The sequence below is a fragment of the Tetrao urogallus genome (genome assembly GCF_951394365.1).
Source record: "Tetrao urogallus genome assembly, chromosome: 6".
Classification (NCBI taxonomy): domain Eukaryota; kingdom Metazoa; phylum Chordata; class Aves; order Galliformes; family Phasianidae; genus Tetrao; species Tetrao urogallus.
The window spans coordinates 6766296-6785529 of NC_136819.1; the positions used below are offsets into that span (position 1 = coordinate 6766296).

At 56.2% G+C, this 19234-nt stretch overlaps 3 protein-coding genes across 3 annotated transcripts; all 3 read left to right on the forward strand.

Moving 5' to 3' along the window:
- Positions 1 to 1567: 1567 nt before the first annotated feature.
- On the forward strand, positions 1568 to 7657 carry LOC306948182 (aldehyde dehydrogenase family 3 member B1-like; the record flags this gene model as incomplete). The annotated part of the gene is made up of 10 exons (XM_079537709.1): positions 1568 to 1692; positions 1984 to 2146; positions 3968 to 4078; positions 4161 to 4281; positions 4403 to 4488; positions 4724 to 4805; positions 4961 to 5347; positions 5637 to 5803; positions 5893 to 5992; positions 7464 to 7657. The coding sequence occupies 10 exons, from the start codon at positions 1568 to 1570 to the stop codon at positions 7655 to 7657; spliced, it is 1536 nt and encodes a 511-aa protein (XP_079393835.1).
- An 897-nt stretch (positions 7658 to 8554) lies between these two features.
- On the forward strand, positions 8555 to 14481 carry LOC306948184 (aldehyde dehydrogenase family 3 member B1-like; the record flags this gene model as incomplete). The annotated part of the gene is made up of 10 exons (XM_079537712.1): positions 8555 to 8634; positions 8819 to 8981; positions 10186 to 10296; positions 10399 to 10519; positions 10607 to 10692; positions 10983 to 11064; positions 11220 to 11606; positions 11827 to 11993; positions 12133 to 12232; positions 14288 to 14481. 10 exons carry the CDS (start codon positions 8555 to 8557, stop codon positions 14479 to 14481), a joined length of 1491 nt encoding a protein of 496 aa, XP_079393838.1.
- Positions 14482 to 16200: 1719 nt separating this feature from the next.
- LOC306947666 (aldehyde dehydrogenase family 3 member B1-like) lies at positions 16201 to 19040 on the forward strand (the record flags this gene model as incomplete). Its single annotated transcript, XM_079537043.1, has 9 exons — positions 16201 to 16362; positions 16989 to 17099; positions 17173 to 17293; positions 17447 to 17532; positions 17650 to 17731; positions 17828 to 18214; positions 18287 to 18453; positions 18542 to 18641; positions 18844 to 19040. 9 exons carry the CDS (start codon positions 16201 to 16203, stop codon positions 19038 to 19040), a joined length of 1413 nt encoding a protein of 470 aa, XP_079393169.1.
- Positions 19041 to 19234: the final 194 nt, after the last annotated feature.

The window sequence follows — 19234 nt, forward strand, 5'->3', positions numbered from 1 at the left end:
GGGATGGGGACAGGGACAACCCCAGGAAGGGTGCGGGATGCCTCCCGTGCCCTCTGTGACCCTAAACCCAGGCTGAGAGGTGAGCGGAGCCCCACATTGTGCCCCCAAATACTTATTTGGGGTCCGGGAGTGCCAATCTCCACTTTCCCCTTTGCCACGGGTCACATGGAGCATCTTGGCCATGTGCATGTCCAGCACCACATTGAGGGACCCTGTGCATGCAGCATCTAAAGGACAGCACTGCAGCCAAAACCCCAAATCAACCCCGAATCTCCACTGCAGATGGTGGATATGGGCCAGGATGTTCCTGCACTGAGGCGGGGGCTACTCAGGGCTGGGCTCCATTCCCCCAAGTGCAGAAGCACTTTGGGGTGAATCCCTATACTTGGGGGTACTCCTTGGGATTTGGAGGCAGCACCACCCCGCTGTTCTGGCACAGTGCATGGGGCAGGGCTGCTGCCTTCCTGTTTACATAGCAGCGTTATTAATTAGGGCGTGCAGGGAGCCAGAGTGAGTGGAGGGGAGGTGGGTGTGGGGTGAGCTTGGGGCTTGTTCCAGTAATGATGGGGTGGACGTGGGCATAGGAATGGCATCGTGTCCCCATGGGGTCTGCTGAGTCCCCTGGATCAGGGATGGCTCCGGGGAGCAGAGTGAGTGGTTTCTGTGGGGTATCTGTGGGTCAGGGCTCACAGTGATGGTTTGGTTGTTTCCCAGCTCCACTATCCCACTGGGAGGTCCCGGTCCCACCCCATCCCAACATCAGCTACGTGGAGGCGGGCTGCTCTCTCCTTATTGCCAACCCCATGGAGGCGGGGCATTATCCTGCCCACCCCTGGACATGTGGCCAGGCCACCTGCCCCACAGCATTTATGAGGGCCACTCTGAGCTTCGGCAGTGCCAACCCGGCTTCGTGCTCCTCCAGCCACCGCTCAGCCCCACAGGTAGGTACCTATGGGCCCCCATGTGGCACTTGGCTGCCCCTTGGTTGGACTTTGCCGTTGGTGGGTTCCCTTGAGGGAGGGTGGATGCGTTGGGTATGGAGAGGGACAGAGAAACGGATGTGTGGCTGTGGGTATCCCCTGATCCCAGCCCCCTTGCCATGTCTGGGCAAGTCTTCATTGAAAGGGGGAGCGATACTATGCCCACTGGTGCGTTGGGGCAGTACCAGTGCTGCCCTGTAGTGGGGTGTGTGGGGAACCCAACAGGCCATCCTGAGATACCTCCCTGCATTGGGATCCTCAAGACCGACCCCACATCTGTGGGGCAATCCCGTGGCTGGAGGCCATCCAGGGAGGGGGGAAGGGTATGGGAATTCCAGGCATCTCCAGCTGGATGCTTCAGGGCCTCAGGCAGCCACACTGGAGTGACTCACGCTTCAGTCTGGACGTCCTCAAGGACCCAACTGCCTTCAAAGGGCCACTGTGGACATAGTGCTGTGCTGCGGGGTGGCTGCTCTGCATCTCCAAGGCTTCCTTGCAGTGACTGCAGACCCCACACCACTGGGGGAGGGAAGAGCACTTGCATAAGTTTACCATCCCCATACCTCTCCCCAGGGCCCGTGTAGACCATGCAGCAGCCCCTCCAGCTTCCCGTGCAGCAGCCCCCAGGCTGTGGTAAGAGCAGCCTGCTGAGCAGCAGTGCCGGCGCAGCTGGTGCCATCCCAAAAGGGCCAGTGGTCTGCAGCACTGTGAGGTGAGAGCGAGGGGCTGGGGACAGCAGGGGATGGGGCAGTGGCATGGAGGGGTGTGGGTGTGGGTGCTGCAAGGTGCTGGGATGCAAGGGACAAACATGAGGAGCCATCGGGCACCAGGCCACAGTGGGATCCTGGGAAGCCGAGTTTGGAGACAAGGTGAGCACAGGGAGCTCCAGGGAGGGCACAGATGGTGTGGGATGAGGCTGGGATGCGGAGCTCCTCTCCTTGGCACCTGCAGCACGGAGGACTGGGAGAGGGCTGGGGTACCCCTGACGTTCCCACTCCCACAGCGGGAACCCCTATGCGGGGCTGGTGAGCCACCTGCGGGCAGCCTGGCTCTCGGGGAAGACACGGCCCTTGGAATACCGTGTGGCACAGCTGGAGGCCCTGGGCCGCTTCCTGGAGGAGAAGAAGCAGGACATCCTGGAAGCCACTGCGTTGGACATGGGCAAGGTGAGAGGAGTCGCGAATGGGCACCGCGTCTGCGTCTTGGGGTCCTGCATTCCTATATGATGCTGCTGTGGGGCATTCAGAGTGCCAAGTCCCTGAGTAGCTCCATGTCACTTCTGCAGTGCCCTGGTTGCAGAGGCTGTGGTCAAGGGTGCTCCACACATGCCTGGTTGCAGCAGGGATTACTGGTGTTGTTCAAGGAGCTGATCTTGCACATTCCTCCCATGTACCAGCCATGCAGGGGTTGATCTTGCTGGCTTGGTGTTGTGGTACAAGCGGGGACCTTAGGGACTGTGGCACCCCAAGAGCCCCTGAGTGATCTGTCAAGGAGGCAGGGTGCCTCCCCACTGGGGACAAATTCAGTCTATGGTCACTTTTTCTCTTCCTGGTGTGCTGTGCAATTTGGTCAGAGATTGTTAGAAAAGGTTTCTGAGGGGTTGGAGCTGCATCTGTGTGTGGCTGTGCCCGCAGATGGCCTCAAGCATCTCAAAATCCCATGCTTCTAATTGCCTTGTTTGTTTGAGGTGAGAAACTTCAGCTTCAGACAGGTGCTGATAAGCACTGACACTCAACATGCGTTGTTCGTCTCTCCTAATTGTACATAATTAGAACCGGTTGCCCACTAACGTGCTTGTTATGCAGTCAGGTCTTCATAGCTGGATGGACAATTCATCTGCTCTTACGTATCTGAGGTGGCTGCCTCGCCCGTTTCTCTCCCGATGATGGAAGAGTGACCTCAGATTTAATGTCTCATCCACCAGACTTCTGTCCCATCAGAACCCTTAATGGCCACCATTAATCTTCACCAGCAGTTTCCTCATCCTCCGGTGGTGCAACCAGCCGCCCAGGCTGAGAGCAGCCCCGTTGCTTCACCACGCAGCTGATACGCTGAGGAGCCAGGGAGGTCTCCTGGGCTGGGCTTGGTGGTGGAGCCTCCGAGCAGAGGGGTCACAAACTCAACTTTCCCCCCCGTTTTCCTGCTATGATGAAGGAAAGCTCCCACCAGAGATGCTTTGTGGTCTGGAGGCTATCACAGCGGAGGCTCTGCAAATAACTCAGCGCCAAAGAGTTTTGCCCTGTGTGGTGACGGAGGGAAGTTAGTCCTGCTGAGCTAACTCCTCATGTCCTCATGCTTCTCCATCACAAACTGACTCTGCCGTGCTTCTGTCAATGGAGAGGACCTGCATAGGCAGGAAATGCCTCCACAGAATTGCGCCGCTCCCAGCTCACCGTGATTTTAGTCACTGTGTGTTGAGATGGCGTATCTGGGAGCAACCTGCTGGGTTTGTTTCCTCCCTGTGTCTCACCCAACCTGCCCGGCCCGGCCGTGTGCCGGCTCGCTACAGGAGCCCCACAGCTGCAGGGATTTTCCTGCCTGGTGCTGTACAGCTCAGCTCTGTTCTGTGGGGCAGTCACAAAGTGTTTGGTCTTCATCGCGTTCCTGCTGGAACAATGCAGAGCTTTGAGCCCAGCAGCTGTGCGGGGGCAGTGGAATAAGGCACTAGGCTCTGCCTCCAGCTCCCAAGTGATCAGAACGCAGCAACTTGTGGCCTCAAGGGCAATGGTATCAGTGCACAGCAATGCCCAAAAGACTGATATCAAATATTGTTTTTTCTCTCTGACCAAATACCAACTGTTGTAAAATGTTGGTGGCCGTGATACTCCCCAGTAGCTGCAAGATTAATAGTTCTTTCTTCTTAAAATAGCTTCTCCTTAATAGCTTCTTCTGCTCTGCCTTTGTGGGCAGAAGAAGGGGAGACATCTGTGGGTGGGAGGAGATGGTTCTGATGTTGGGGTGATGCTGACACTGATGTCTGTCCCCAGCCATCCTTTGAGGCCTATTTCACTGAGATTCTCCTCTGCAAGAATGAGCTCAATGACACCCTCAACAACTTGTCTCAGTGGATGAAGGATGAGCACGTGGACAAGAACCTGGTAGGGCAGAAGCTCTGGAAGCGGGAGGTCAACAAAGGGGCAGAGCTGCTTCAGGAGCAGCACTGAGGTGACTTTCTTGCAGGTCACACAGCTGGACTCAGCTTTCGTCCGCAAGGACCCCTATGGGGTGGTGCTCATCATCGCGCCCTGGAACTACCCCATCCACCTCTTCCTTGTACCTCTCATCGGTGCTATTGCTGCTGGTGAGGCCAGGCTGCACAAAGCCAGGCACATCTCCTGCCTGGAGGATGCAGGCGAGGGGACCTGGATGGGCTCTCTGTCCCTAGTTTGGGCTGCTCTGACGTTCTGTCCGCCTCCCCCCAGGTAACTGTGTGGTCATCAAACCCTCAGAGATATCCAAGAACACTGAGAGGCTTGTGGCTGAAATGCTGACGTGCTACCTGGACAGTGTAAGAAGCTCTCCTTGTCCCTGTCATTACCCCTGCCTGTGGCCAGGGCATTCCAACCCCTGATCATACCTCTTTGCACACGCCAGCATCACAGCGGCCCTGCACTGGGGTGCTGTGATGCCTGCTCCATGATCAGCCAGTGTTTGTGATCCACGCAGCTCAGGGTGCTGCTAATGGGGACAGGGACAGATTGGCCCAGGCAGATGCTGACAGGGATTTTTCCTTTTACATGCAGGACTGCTTTGCCGTGGTGACTGCTGGCGTGGAGGAGACCACCAGGCTGCTGGAGAACAAGTTTGACTACATCTTCTTCACCGGTGCGTCTCGAGGGCCAGAGCTGAGCCCTGCCCCGTGCTGGGATATGGGGGCACTTGTGCTCCCTGTGGCCCTGGCTCCCTGCAGTGCCACGTCCCCAGGCCAGGCTGCAGCCCTGAGGGATCCGTGCCGTGACACATCCCTTTCTGCCCTGCAGGCAGCCCCTCTGTGGGCAGGATCATAATGACGGCTGCTGCCAAGCACCTGACACCGGTGACGCTGGAGCTGGGGGGCAAGAACCCCTGCTACGTGTCCGACACCTGCGATGTGCAGAACGTGGCCCGGCGGGTGGTCTGGGGACGCTTCTTCAATGCGGGGCAGACCTGCATTGCGCCCGACTACGTCCTGTGCAGCGTGGAGATGCAGGAGAAGCTGATGCCTGCTCTGCGCGAGGCCATCACCGAATATTTTGGTTCCAACCCACGGGAGTCCCCTGACTTTGCCCGCATTGTGGGAGATAAGCAGTTCCAGCGCGTGCGGGCACTGCTGCGCAGCGGGCGTGTGGCCATCGGGGGACAGACGGACGAGAAGGAGCGCTACATCGGTGAGGAGGAGGTTTGGCGTGTGGGGAGCAAGGAAGTGCTTGGCAGGGGGATGTGAGATACGGAAGCAGAGCCATGACCACAGGGACCACAGACAGAGACACGGGGAGATTGTGGAGGGCTCAAAACCAACTTGGGATATTCTACGATTCGGTGACTATGTTTCTGTGGTTCTATGAGCTTTGTTTGGGAAAGGAACCTGTGAAGCAGCAGGTCCCTGGCAAGCTGGGGCTGATGTGAACACCCGTGCCTGTGCATTGAGCTGTTTGCTTCCTTTCTCCTTTTTCACAGCCCCCACAGTACTGGCAGATGTGCAGCCCTCTGACCCTGCCATGCAGGAGGAGATCTTCGGGCCCATCCTGCCCATTGTCGTCGTGGCCAACATGGATGAAGCCATTGACTTCATCAATGCACGGCCCCGGCCATTGGCCATCTACGCCTTCTCCTGCGACAGCAAGGTGCGTGTGGTCCACAGGGCAGAAAAGGGAAGGAGGGAAATTGGAGCAGCGGGACATCAGCACCATGTCCCCTTCTGTGCTCCCTCCAGGTGGTGAACCAAGTGCTGGAGAGGACGAGCAGTGGGGGCTTCTGTGGCAACGACACCCTGATGCACGTGACGCTGACCTCGCTGCCCTTCGGTGGTATCGGTAGGTCCAAGCCCCCAAGCTTGAGGCAGATGCGAGCCCCCAGCTTGTCCCACCAGCACCCTTGGCTTCAGCTCCCTCGGGCTGATCTCTGGGGCTTTGCAGCCCTGCTTCTGCTGAGTGCATGTGGGGCACTGCAGGTTTTCTTCTCCCCGTGGTCCACTGTGTCAGCAAAAATGCCTCATTAAATATAGGGAAGTTTGTACCACTTGGGTATTTCCTTGGTATTTCTGAGCAGAATGAGTTGCCCACATTCTGTGCCAGGGTTGGGCTTTTGTCCAGCGTGAGGTTTACCTGAATGCTCCTCAAATGCTGGTGATTTTGCTCAGTCCATTGCTGCTCCTTGTCCGGGAGCAGATCCATAGCATTGTGCTTCTCAGGCAGGGGAGCTTTCCTCTTGCAGCAGCTTGGTGCTGGATTGCAGCTCTTAACATCACTCAGGAGGCGGTTTGTACATTCATTCTGCATTTTAAGGCTAAATATTAGGAGGAAAACATCTATAAATGTTTGGGAAATTTGCTTGTGGTAATAGGAAGATCCTCCTCAGTCAAGGGGAAGAGTTTTTTGCCCTTCGAGGAGCTTATATGCACATAGCAGTTGTTTTCTCATCTGACAAAAGGTCTGCTGAGCTCTGGTTGTAGCACTGTCTACCATGAGATGCTCAGGGGTGAGCACTGAAATACAGGATGACTGTGATGTTTGTTCCCCAGAGTTCTTTCTCAATCCTGTGGTCTCTTCCCTGGAATTTCTCTACTGTGGAGATTATTCTGGGAAAAAGACTCCACGTGCTCAGCACGTCAGAGCTGCCAGCTGATTCAGCCATAATAAGGCAGCACAACAGCAAAGCAGAATTAATTCCTTGCCTGATTGCAGATCAAGGAACAATTGGTGGTGGTTCCTGTGTCGTAACTTATCTTTATGGAAATGATTCAGAGAAACTGCCTCAAATTATCAGGTGGAGGGCCTGAATTCACCAGAGCCGAGATGACATTTGCCAAAGCTATTAACCATGACGTGAAACCTCAAGCTTAAATCAGCCACAGGAATTGGGAACCAATGTGGCCAATGGCCTCTGATTTTTACGAGGAGCTTCTTCCTGGAGCTCTTTGTTCCAGATGGATTGGTGGCTCCTGACCATGGGTAAATATGGTAGGACCCCCACATCAAGGGGGAAACTGGGGAAATGCGACCCAACACAGCTTTCTGAAAAGCTCGTGACCACGTAGGCAGGCACAGACTGGTCCAAAGTTTGCAGCTGGGGCAGCAAGCAATGGTGAGCTGCAGGGAGCAGCTAGTGCAGAGCGACTGAGCCCTGGTGGGTCTGGAAAAGGAATGGGGAAGGGCAAGAGGTGCTGCACCGCGTTGGCCGTTGTGTTGGCATGAGAAAAGCCAGGAGTGTCTTTCCCTTGTGCTTATGGTGCTTGAGCTGGGCAGGAGTCCCATAGCAAGCCTGGACCTGTGCTTTTTGTTGCAGGAAACAGTGGTCTGGGGAAATACCATGGCAAGTTCACCTTTGACACGTTCAGTCATCACCGCGGCTGCCTGCACCGCAACATGGGCCTGGAGGCTATCAACTCCCCGCGCTACCCACCCTACACCCAGCAGAAGCTGGGACTGATGACTGCCACCTTTGAGATCAAGCGCAAGGGCATGTGCACCCTGCTCTGAGCAAGGCCCTGTGCCACATACGGACTGACCAGGACCCAACCCGTGCCACGTCTTGTGTTGCACTACCACCCTGATGCATGCTGGACAGTGGGGACTGACCCCTCCTGTGTGCCTGCTCCTCTCCAGCTTCCTGTGCTCAGGGCTGTGTGCTGTGACACATCTAAAATGATGACGGTTTCTTGTTCTCACTCCACACTTCTCCTCCTGGTAGAGCAATAGTGCCCTGCTTGCTCAGGACCGGCAATTAGCCCTATCTCATTTCTGTTTAGATGACCTTCCCATACTCTCCTACTGGCTGTTGTTTTTTTCTCTGTGTATAACTCTGCCCTCAGTAAAGACTTTGCACTGAGCTCTGCGGCCTCACTTCATCCCTCCACTGCCTTCACAGCTTAATCCTGCATCCCTGCACCATACCTGGACACCCTCATTCCCCATCAGGCCATCCCACCATGGGCAGGGGACCCTCACTCATGATACAGCCGTGGGGGCAGCCAGAAGAGTTGCAGGGACATTGGGCTGAGGCCCCACGCCAGGGCCGGACCCGAGAGGCAGGGCAGGGCTGTTCTGCTTGCTGCCATGGTGCCAGGGGCACAGCTTTAAGGTTACCGCTCTCTGTCCTGCATCTTGAGTGGTTTGGGCTGGAGCGCAGCCAGCAGTGACGCAAGGAGCTGAGGGGAAGGGCAGGAAGCTGGCGGTGGAGTCCCTGCTGCAGAGAGAGACGCAGCGCGTGCTCAGCGGCAACACAGCTGCAGTGTTGGGGTGCTAAGCAGGCTCCCCAAAGCCACCCCTTCTGGGTAAGGCTCCCATCAGGCCAAACAGCTGTGGAAGGTGTACTGTGCAGCCCCGTGCTCCTCCTCGCTGCTCCCTGAAGCTGTTGGCTCCTGAACGCAGCTCGGCATGGAGCAGCCCCTTGAGCATCCCGGGCAGCCCACGGATGGTGAGGCTGGCACAGCTGGTGGGGATGACGGTAGCATGAGGTGAGAGCAAAGGGATGGCGACAAGCAGCCGGGCTGGAAGGGAGGCAGGAGGCGCCCAGACAGCCTGGCCACCCCGGCTTGATGCTGCAAGGTGCTGGGTTGTGCTGGGGCAATGCGGAGCCCCTGTGCCTCGGCACCCAAAGGGGGCTGTGATGGGGTCTCCCTGATGCCCCCATCCCTGCAGTGAGAACCCTTATGTGGGGCTGGTGAGCCAACTGCGGGCAGCCTGGCTCTCAGGGAGGACACGCTCCTTGGAGTACCGCATGGCACAGCTGGAGGCCCTGGGCCGATTCCTGGAGGAGAAGAAGCAGGACATCCTGGAGGCCACCGCCTTGGACATGCGCAAGGTAAGGCCCCCAGGGCTGGGCACTGGAGGATCCAGGGGTTGGCAGGGCTGGGGAGCTCTGCCCTGGTCATGGAGCCCATGGGTGCATGGGAGGCAGTAAGGAGAAAACCATACCCCGTCTCCATCAGGAGCAGCCCACGGGGGCTGCAGGAGTCCAGCGAACATGGAGGGGACACTGCCAACCCTTGTCCCCAGAACCTCTGCCTGCAAAGAATTGCTGGGGTCATGGGAAACACTTGGACATATTTATCCATCCCTTGCTCCCATCATTTTCTCCCTGCTCTCTCCCTCTGAAACCAATCCCCACCTTGCTTGGTGCTTGGTCAAGTCCTCACACCCAAATGCACCCCATCCTGACTGTATCCCTGGCACTACTGCCTCCCCAGCCTCTGCTCCCTCCCTGGTGCTCCCAGCAGGAGCAGTGGGGCAGAGCAGACCCAGTCCTTGTGCTCCAGACCCCCAGCCTGAACCTCCCCACTTCAGGACAGCTCATTCACCTGCACCATGAGCACTATATAGGGTTCATCATCTTCTTTTCCCCACCTCAGTTCAGAACCTCCCCTTGGACAACTGCCCATCCTTGCAGCCTTTCCTCATTTGTAAACACCAGCTCTTGTGCTGGAAGGCAATGCAGAGTGGTGCTTTATTTCACCCCTTTCCCATGGCTGCTGTGGGACCCCAGGGACTTGGGAGGGTCTTGTACATAAGAGAAGTGCTTGAAATGGGGAAGCACTACTGAGGAGCCCAAGACTGGATTAGCAGCGACTTGCTGATGGTTGTCTCCAAAACACCACTGATGGCAGCAGCTAGGTAAAGGCACATGGCTGTAAGGACACAGGTACGATGGGTGGAGCGTGACCAAAGATCTGCCCAGCCCCGTCTCTCCAAACAATGCTCAGCAGTTGGCAAATCCACATGATACTTGCAAATACCCTCCCCACTTAGTGTCCTCGGAATGTCCTGGGGCTGTGCACCTCCTGGGGTCTAGGGATTCTCCAAATCCCTGCTCCTTCTGGACAGCCCCATCTCCTCAGGCTCCGCTCCACAGCCTCCTCTGAAGATATCTCAAAGCTTTTGCTTCGCTGCTGTTGCTCCCCTTGAGGCTTGGCAGGGTACCCATAGCAGTGTTAAAGCCCCTTGAGATGGGTGTGAGAGATGCAGAAAAGCATGGAAGCAGTGATGGGCACGGTGCTCTGCACCCCCAGCCACCCTTCGAGGCTGAGTTCTCTGAGGTCCTTCTGTGCAAGAACGAGCTCAATGAAGCCCTGAACAACCTGTCCCAGTGGATGAAGGACAAGCATGTGGACAAGAACCTGGTAAGGGAGAAAAGGATCTTGCCAGTGTGGGCTGCTGGAAAGCCCAGAGCATGAAGAGAGCTGTTCAGGTGGAATCTGACCCACACCAATGTGCTCCTGTAGGTGACGCAGCTGGACTTGGCTTTCATCCGCAAGGACCCCTATGGGGTAGTGCTCATCATTGGGCCCTGGAACTACCCCATCTACCTCCTCCTGGTGCCCCTCATTGGGGCCATCGCTGCTGGTGAGGCTGAGCTCATCCCTTGCTTACAGGATGCGGGCAGCACGTGCCAGGGCTGGGGAACACATCGTTGGTTGAATCTCCCCCCAGGTAACTGTGCCATCATCAAACCCTCAGAGCTGACCAAGAACAGTGAGAAACTCATGGAGGAAGTGCTGCCCAAATACTTGGACAAAGTAAGAAGCCCATGTCATCCTTGTCCCTGCCTCATGGCAGGGTTCTTCCCGCCCCTTGTGTATGCTGAGCTGTTCCTATACTCCCCACCTCTGAGTCTTCTGAGATATGCAGACGTGCACCTGTTCTCACCCATTACGCACTCCAAAGCATGGGGTTCCTTATGGCTGTGCTCCCTAGAACTAGCCCCTGGCTGCCCCACTGCTCACTCAGACACAGCACTTCATCCAGGGTGCTGATAGTGGGCACGGGAACAGAGCGACACAGAGGGTCCCCTCCTCTTCTGCTGCAGGAGTGCTTTGCTGTGGTGACTGCTGGCGTGGAGGAGACCACCAGGCTGCTGGAGAACAAGTTTGACTACATCTTCTTCACCGGTGCGTCTCGAGGGCCAGAGCTGAGCCCTGCCCCGTGCTGGGATATGGGGGCACTTGTGCTCCCTGCGGCCCTGGCTCCCTGCAGTGCCACGTCCCCAGGCCAGGCTGCAGCCCTGAGGGATCCCTGCCATGACACATCCCTTTCTGCCCTGCAGGCAGCCCCTCAGTGGGCAGGATCATAATGACGGCTGCTGCCAAGCACCTGACACCGGTGACGCTGGAGCTGGGGGGCAAGAACCCCTGCTACGTGTCTGACACCTGCGATGTGCAGAACGTGGCCCGGAGGGTGGCCTGGGGACGCTTCTTCAATGCGGGGCAGACCTGCATTGCGCCCGACTACGTCCTGTGCAGCGTGGAGATGCAGGAGAAGCTGATGCCTGCTCTGCGCGAGGCCATCACAGAGTTCTACGGCTCTGAGCCCCGCAATTCCCCTGACTTTGCCCGCATTGTGGGGGACGAACAGTTCCAGCGTGTGCGGGCGCTGCTGAGCAGCGGGCGTGTGGCCATCGGGGGACAGACGGACGAGAAGGAGCGCTACATCGGTGAGGGCTTGAATTTCAGATAATCCTGCTCACCCTTGCATAAGGTGGTGTGGATTTTGGACAGGGTCTTGCAGCCAGAGGGGAGAGAGAAGGGACATTTAGTTTGCATGGCAGCTTGGTGAGGCATCCGGCCTTAGAGGAGGGACCTGTGCACTGTAGATCAAGATATCATCCCCAGCCTCCAGGCACGGCTGACACCTTCAGGTTTCTTTCTTTGCAGCCCCTACGGTGCTGGTGGATGTGAAGCCCTCTGACCCTGCCATGCAGGAGGAGATCTTTGGCCCTATCCTGCTCATCATTACAGTGGCCAATATGGATGAAGCCATTGACTTCATCAACAGCCGTGAACGGCCTCTGGTTGTGTATGCCTTCTCCTCCGACAACAAGGTAGAGTGCCCTGGCTGTGCACCTGGCCAACTCTCCTCACCAAAGATTTTGGCTGAAGGATTTTGGCCCTGGCTCTGCAGGATGGATGGCAGCTGGGGTCACGGCATCAGCACCATGTCCCCTTCTGTGCTCCCTCCAGGAGGTGAACCAAGTGCTGGAGAGGACAAGCAGCGGGGGCTTCTGTGGCAATGACACCCTGATGCACGTGACGCTGACCTCGCTGCCCTTCGGTGGTATTGGTAGGTCCAAGCCTCCAAGCTTGAGGCAGATGTGAGCCCCCACCTTGTCCCACCAGCACCCTTGGCTTCAGCTCCCAGGGCTGAGCTCCAGGGCTTTGCAGCCACAGTGTGTGAAAAGCACCGAAAGCTTTCTTCTCTCAGTGGTTGCTGTCCCAAGCAGCATTCCTTGTGTATATGGAGATGTCTTATTTAAGAAGTAGGAAATCTGAGATAGCACCAGCAGAGGAATATCTCTAGACTTTAAGTTTTTCAAGGACCTTCATTTTGGGCTGCAGGTCTGAATACAGCACAATTTCCTATGAATTTCTAAGCATATGAAGTCCCTTTCAGCAAACACCTGAAGCCACATATTGCAGAAAGCTCTTGAGGTATAGACAGCACTGAATCCAGATCATGCAGATCTGGAGACATGACAAGGAAAAGCTTCACAAGCATTTACCATCATCCCATCTCAGAACTGAGAAATCATTGAAGAATGTGCAACTCCTGGTGGTCCTTCTCATTGCTCCACACAAAGCTTTTTGCAGAGATTTTTGGCAGACCCTGAAAAGCTCTAAATCTTATTCTGACCCTTTTGCTGGGGGTTTCCTCCTGGAAAAGGCAGCTGTTGCCCTATTTCCTGTGACACTGTGGTCTCCTCTGTATGTATCCTGGCCACCAGGCAGTGCTTTTAGATTTGCATTTGATGAACTCCAAACATTGTGCAAGGAATCCCTCATGACACGAAGGAAGTGCATATCCACTGTAAGTCCTACGCTCCTATGTGCCGGCTGACTTCTGAGCCACTGTAGATGCTTTCTGCCCACACTTTCTTTCTCTGAAGTCTTGCACAGGCAAAGCTGGGTCCAGTTCTGCACTCTTTTCTATCACAACCCTATGCAGATGTGTGAGTAGGAGCAGAGCACGTGTGGACCTCCAGAAGGTCTCCCAGCCTCCATCTGTTTCCAGATCAGAGGATTTGCTATGCCAGAAGGGCACTTACTCAAGTTCTCCTTAAGTCCCAGGAAACTCCTGAACACCACAACACCCCGGTGACATGTGGTTTCACAGCTCAGGGACAAAAACAGCACTTTGGGACCGTCACTCTTCTGACCCATTCTATTTAGGTTAAAAAAAAAAAAAAGCAAACATATTAGCAAGAAGCGCTTTGCTTTTTCCTTGGTGATGAAGGAGTATAGGTGATGGAAACACCCAGGCTTGAGGATGAGCTTTACTGCCAGCTCCTGTTCTCCAGAAGAGATTTCAGCTGGCTCGGTGATCTCCCTGCCTCTTGGGGCTGAGTACAACCCACCACTGAACAACAGCACAGGAAAGTTGGAAGGGACCTTGAAGGTTGGAAGGGACCTTGAAAGATCACCACGACCTTGTAGAGTGAGGAGGTGTTTTGGGGAGGCTGTGCTCATGGTAGAGAAGATGCTGCAGTAGGTAAGTGGGGCTGATGGAAGCTCTCGCTTGCTGCTGTCTGCTCTGAGCCACTCTGGCACCACCTGAGGTTTTGGGACCAGGAACTTCCACTGCTGCATTTAGAGCCAAAAACAGAACAGAAACTTGAGAGGGGAAGGAGGAAGCTGCAGTGCAAGAAGAAAGAAAGACAAAGAAATGAAACCTGTTTATCAAAAGTTTTAATTGAAGAAGAACCACATGAGGCTGGGAGCAGCGCAGCTCCTCTGCACGAGGGCAGCAAGGAGGCGGCACTTCAGACCCTCTCCCCCAGGCAGCGGTATGACGAGAAAGGCTTCAGCCTGCCCGCCTCGGCTCAGAGGCTTTCGAGGACACAGCTCCTCCTAGCGAGGAGGTGACGCCCTGCCAAAGTATTGTTCTGCCCACGTTTTCTGAGCCTCGCCCGGTGCACAGCGCTTTGCGCTGGGGCTAAAGAACGCAAACGGTGGCACTGAGGTTCCGAGTGCGGCCGGGAGCTTTTCCCCCACCCGGGAGCCCAGAAGCCTTGTTGGGGGCCCCTCCACCCCTCGCTCTCTGTCCCGCTGCCCTCCCAAGCCCTCCCCACGTTTCTCCTCGGCTCACCGACCGCGGGTCGCTGTGTGCTGTGCGTTGCAGGGTCCAGCGGTCTGGGGATGCACCACGGCCAGTTCACCTTCGACACCTTCACCCACCACCGCGGCTGCCTGCAGCGTGGCACCGGCCTGGAGCCCATCAACACCCTGCGCTACCCCCCTTACAACGCCCACAAGATGGGGCTGGTCCGCGCTGCCACCTCGGTCAAGCGCCGGGGGGAATGCTTCCTGCTCTGAGGCACCGCCACGACCGCCCTGGTGCCTCCACAACCGCGGGGGCCCTCCAGCCATCAATGTCGTCTGTTGACTTCAAGTGCCTCGCTGTACCTGTCGCTGGCTTGGTGACACCCAGGGCCACCTGCCTATCAGCGTGGGGTGGAGCTGGTAGCCAGTGGGATGGGAGAAAAGAAAAGAGTTGGGGCTTGGGGGTGGAACCAACTATAGATGGTGGCCCCCTGTCTCCAATGTCTCACTGTGCCTCCCAGTTCTTGGTGCCCCACTTTGCCCTCAGTGCCCCCCAACTCTCACTTCCCCCATGTCTCCTGGCATGTCCCACGCATCTCCCACCGCCCCTCATATCTCCCCGTGCTCCCCACATCCACCCATGCCCAGCTGGACCCTTGTGAAGTTGGAGCCCTCACCTATGAGCAGATGCACCACGCAGGCCCTCCCAGTTGCTGGGAAAGGCTCTCCAGATCATTGCTGCAACTGGGCTCCCAGCAACTGCAGATCTGGATGAAGGTAAAGTATGAGGGCAATTGGTGACATAACTTTCTTAATCACAATCCTCATGTACTAATGGTTAAGTGCATTGACGCGTTCTATCTTTGCTGTTTAATCTCACTTACTATCTCCTTGCTGAAATAAAGATAACTGCACTTATTCACCTTGGTGTCTGTGAACTTTGTGCTGACCAAGTCCACTGGCCAAACAGTGATTATTATGCACGGGCTGGTAAGTGCTTCCAAAGAAGGGGGTCAAGGTGCTCGAGAGTTTTGGCTGGTGACTGGCTGACTGTCGGCAGATGAAGCTCCCAGTTCTGTGTGCCTCCTATTCCTCACCCCATCCTGTACCTTGAGAGAGTGAGAACCAAACTCCAGCGCCTTGGCTCACAAAGCCAAACTTCTTGTTGGGTTCACCTGACAGACAAGCCAGGGAACGTGCTGGTGAAGGTGGATGCTGGCTTGGCTGTGGAACCTGAGACCTCTCCCATGTGCTTGGCTGGAGGCCCGAATGACTCTGATATGCTCGCCTGGTGCCCTTCTTGTTGAGGCGTAGCCAGCAAGACAAAGAAACCAAGATCAAGATTCAAGCAGGAAGATTGTGCTCTACGCCCACTTCCCAATATGCAAATCAGGCATAAAGATTCCAGATCCTTATCTGTCCTAGACGGATTTTCACACAAACACATCCAATCCCTTTTCTGCATTGGACAGACAGACAGAAGCCTGCTAGGGATGTTGGGATAACACTGCGCTCCACAGCACAGACTCTCTTCAAAGGCTGTTCTGTCTTCGATTGACTCCAGGTAGAGATTTGGCAAGTGTTGCGCCACCAATATCATAAATAGCTAAGATGTGTGTATGGCTGAATGGCTGTAAGTCTGTACTTACTTTATGTGTATGGATGAACAGTCCATGTGCTTACTTCTCTAGTGGGAAATCTATATAACCTAAAAAGTGCATTGATATATGTTTAGCAGTAGTGATTTCAAGCAATCTGTAATACACTCACAGACATGCCTTCTTGAGCATGAAGACAGACTCTGATGCACCCTGATCTTTGCCCAGCACAGGGTCACATTGCTTTTGGCTGTGCTCTATGGCCAGGCATACACTGCCTGCTCCAACAGGAGCTTGGTACATGATGGTGGATTTCACCCTGGCACTGGGTGTTCTCCTCCACCTCAGGGGGGTGACATCTCCCATCCTCACCAGCTCACAGCCACCCTGTGCCATGAGTGACCACGCAGGGCTGGTGAGCCACCTGCGGGCAGCCTGGCTCTCAGGGAGGACACGGCCCTTGGAATACCGTACAGCCCAGCTGGAGGCCCTGGGCCGATTCCTGGAGGAGAAGAAGCAGGACATCCTGGAGGCCACTGCCTTGGACATGCGCAAGGTGAGAGGGATGGGGCTGCTGGTGAGAAGTGCTTGACTTTCCTTCACTTTTTCCCCCTCATTTTTTCCTATCTATTCTCCATCAGTTTCCTCCCTTTTGCTCATCTGCACCTCTCTGGGGTTGGCACATGGTTGCTTGGGGAGAGGTGGCCTCTGCTTTTTGCTGTGACCTTCAACTCAGCTTTGGAGACACCCACAATGGGACACCACAAAGCAGGCCTCCTGATCGCACAGAATTAGGTTCAGTCAGCTCTGCAGAAGCTTTTGCTGAGCGCAATTCAATTCCATGTGCCCATCCGCACCTCCAGAGCTGCATGTGTTGTTCTACTATCAATGGAGCTAAAGCTCTTGAGATACCAAACACATGTCTCCAAACCTGAGTCTCTGCTATGCCCCAGAACACGGTGGCACAGAGTGGTATGGGGCCAGGTAGCACATTGTCACATAGGTGGCATGTGGTAGACATGGAAGACAGTGCCACCTGTCTTCACAGCACAAGGCCAACAGTGGCATCTGGCCCTACTGAGGCCACCACACCCTACTAGGAGGGTGAGCGTGGGGCTTGGGAGGAAAACCATTGCAGTGGGGTGATGGTAGTGACCATGATGTCTTCCTGCATGTCCTCAGCCATCCTTCGAAGTGGAACTCTCTGAGATATCCATCTGCAGGAGTGAGCTCAACCACACGCTAAACAACCTGGGTGCCTGGATGAAGGACGAGAACGTGGACAAGAATTGGGTACAGGATGGCGTCTGCCAGGGATGGGCAGGATCAGAACAGTGGGTCCCTAACCATCTCCTTCCTGCTGCAGGCAACACAGCTGGACTCGGCCTTCATCCACAAGGACCCCTATGGGGTAGTGCTCATCATCGGGCCCTGGAACTACCCCATCAACCTCCTCCTAGTGCCCCTCATTGGGGCCATCGCTGCTGGTAAGGCTGAGGCTGCATCCCTACTACCCAATGAGGGTACCAGGACCTCCACGTAGGCAACCTGAGTTCCGAACCCCAAGGGCGGTGATGGTGGTGGGTTTCTCTACTCCCCAAGAGCCAGCTCCTCACTGAGAAGGAGCTCTTGTCCTACAGGTAACTGTGTTGTACTGAAACCCTCCGAAATCAGCAGGAACATGGAGAGGCTGGTGGCCGAGGCATTGCCCAGCTACCTTGACAAGGTAGGAAGGCTGCTGGCCACAGCTTCTTGTCCCTCTATATCCTGACAAAAAAAAAAAAACAAAAAACGAACAAACCCACAGCTGAGTTGTATCCTGTATCATTCTCCTAAACCACAGAACTGCTTTGCTGTGGTAACTGCCGGAGTGGAGGAGACCACCAGGCTGCTGGAGAACAAGTTTGACTACATCTTCTTCACTGGTGCGTCCCATGGGAAGGCTTTGGTTACACCTTCAAGGCAAGGAGACACAAAAGGAAATGGACAAGATCAGCTTACGCTACAACCCTTGTCCACAGGCAGCCCCTCAGTGGGCAGGATCATAATGACGGCTGCTGCCAAGCACCTGACACCAGTGACGCTGGAGCTGGGGGGCAAGAACCCCTGCTACGTGTCCGACACCTGCAATGTGCAGAACGTGGCCCGGAGGGTGGCCTGGGGACGCTTCTTCAATGCGGGGCAGACCTGTGTTGCGCCCGACTACGTCCTGTGCAGCGTGGAGATGCGGGAGAGGCTGGTGCCTGCTCTGCGTGAGGCCATTGCAGAGTTCTACGGCTCTGAGCCCCGCAATTCCCCTGACTTTGCCCGCATTGTGGGGGACGAACAGTTCCAGCGTGTGCGGGCGCTGCTGAGCAGCGGGTGTGTGGCCATCGGGGGACAGACGGATGAGAAGGAGCGCTACATCGGTGAGGGCACAGCATGCGTGGGGGGATGCCTTGCAGGATCTGGTGCGGGATGACCTGTCTCTGCTCCTGCAGCCCCCACAGTGCTGGTGGACGTCCAGGAGAATGACCCAGTGATGCGGGAGGAGATCTTTGGCCCTGTGTTGCCCATTTTGACAGTGACCAGTGAGGAGGATGCCATCACCTTCATCAATGCCCGGGAACGGCCACTGACACTCTATGTCTTCTCATCCAGCACAAAGGTGGCAGCTTCCTCCACGTCCCAGTATCCACAGGGACAACGTGGGGTGACTGCTCATAGTGCTCATTGTTCACATTCCCCCATCCAAGGTGGTTCGTCGGCTGCTGGAGCGGACAAGCAGTGGTGGCTTCTGTGCCAATGACACCATCATGCACATGACACTGACTTCACTGCCTTTTGGTGGCATCGGTATGTCCATCTGTCTTTCCGTCTGCCTCTTTGTCCATCTACCTGTCTGTCCATCCACCTGTCTACCTGCTGGGCCGTCCACCCATCCCTCTGTCTGTCCATCCCTCTGCCCCGTCTGTCAGGTCCAGTTCCAGGTCCTCCTTCACCCTCAGTGCCGCGGCCTAGCACCGTCGCAGGCCCTGAGGCTTCATTCCCCGTTCAGGGCTCAGCGGCATGGGCCGCTACCACGGCCGTTTCACCTTCGAGACCTTCTCGCACCTCCGCTCGGCCCTGCTCCGTGCCGACGGCCGGGAGGCGCTGAACAACCTCCGCTACCCGCCGTACGCCCCGCGCCGCCTGCCGCTGCTCCGCACCACCGTGGAGAGCCGCCGCCGCACCGTCGCCTGCACGCTGCTTTGAGCGCCGACTCAATAAACGCTTCCTTCCGCCCTCATCTCCGCCTGACCAATCGCCGCGCCGCCCTGCCGTCCCCTAGCCAATCCGCGAGGAAGCTCGCCCCTTCTCCCGCACGAATGGTTATTACTGCCGCCAATCGGCTTGCAGCGACCAATAGAGTGCGAAGTATGGCTGTGGCCCCGCCCAGTGAAGCCGGC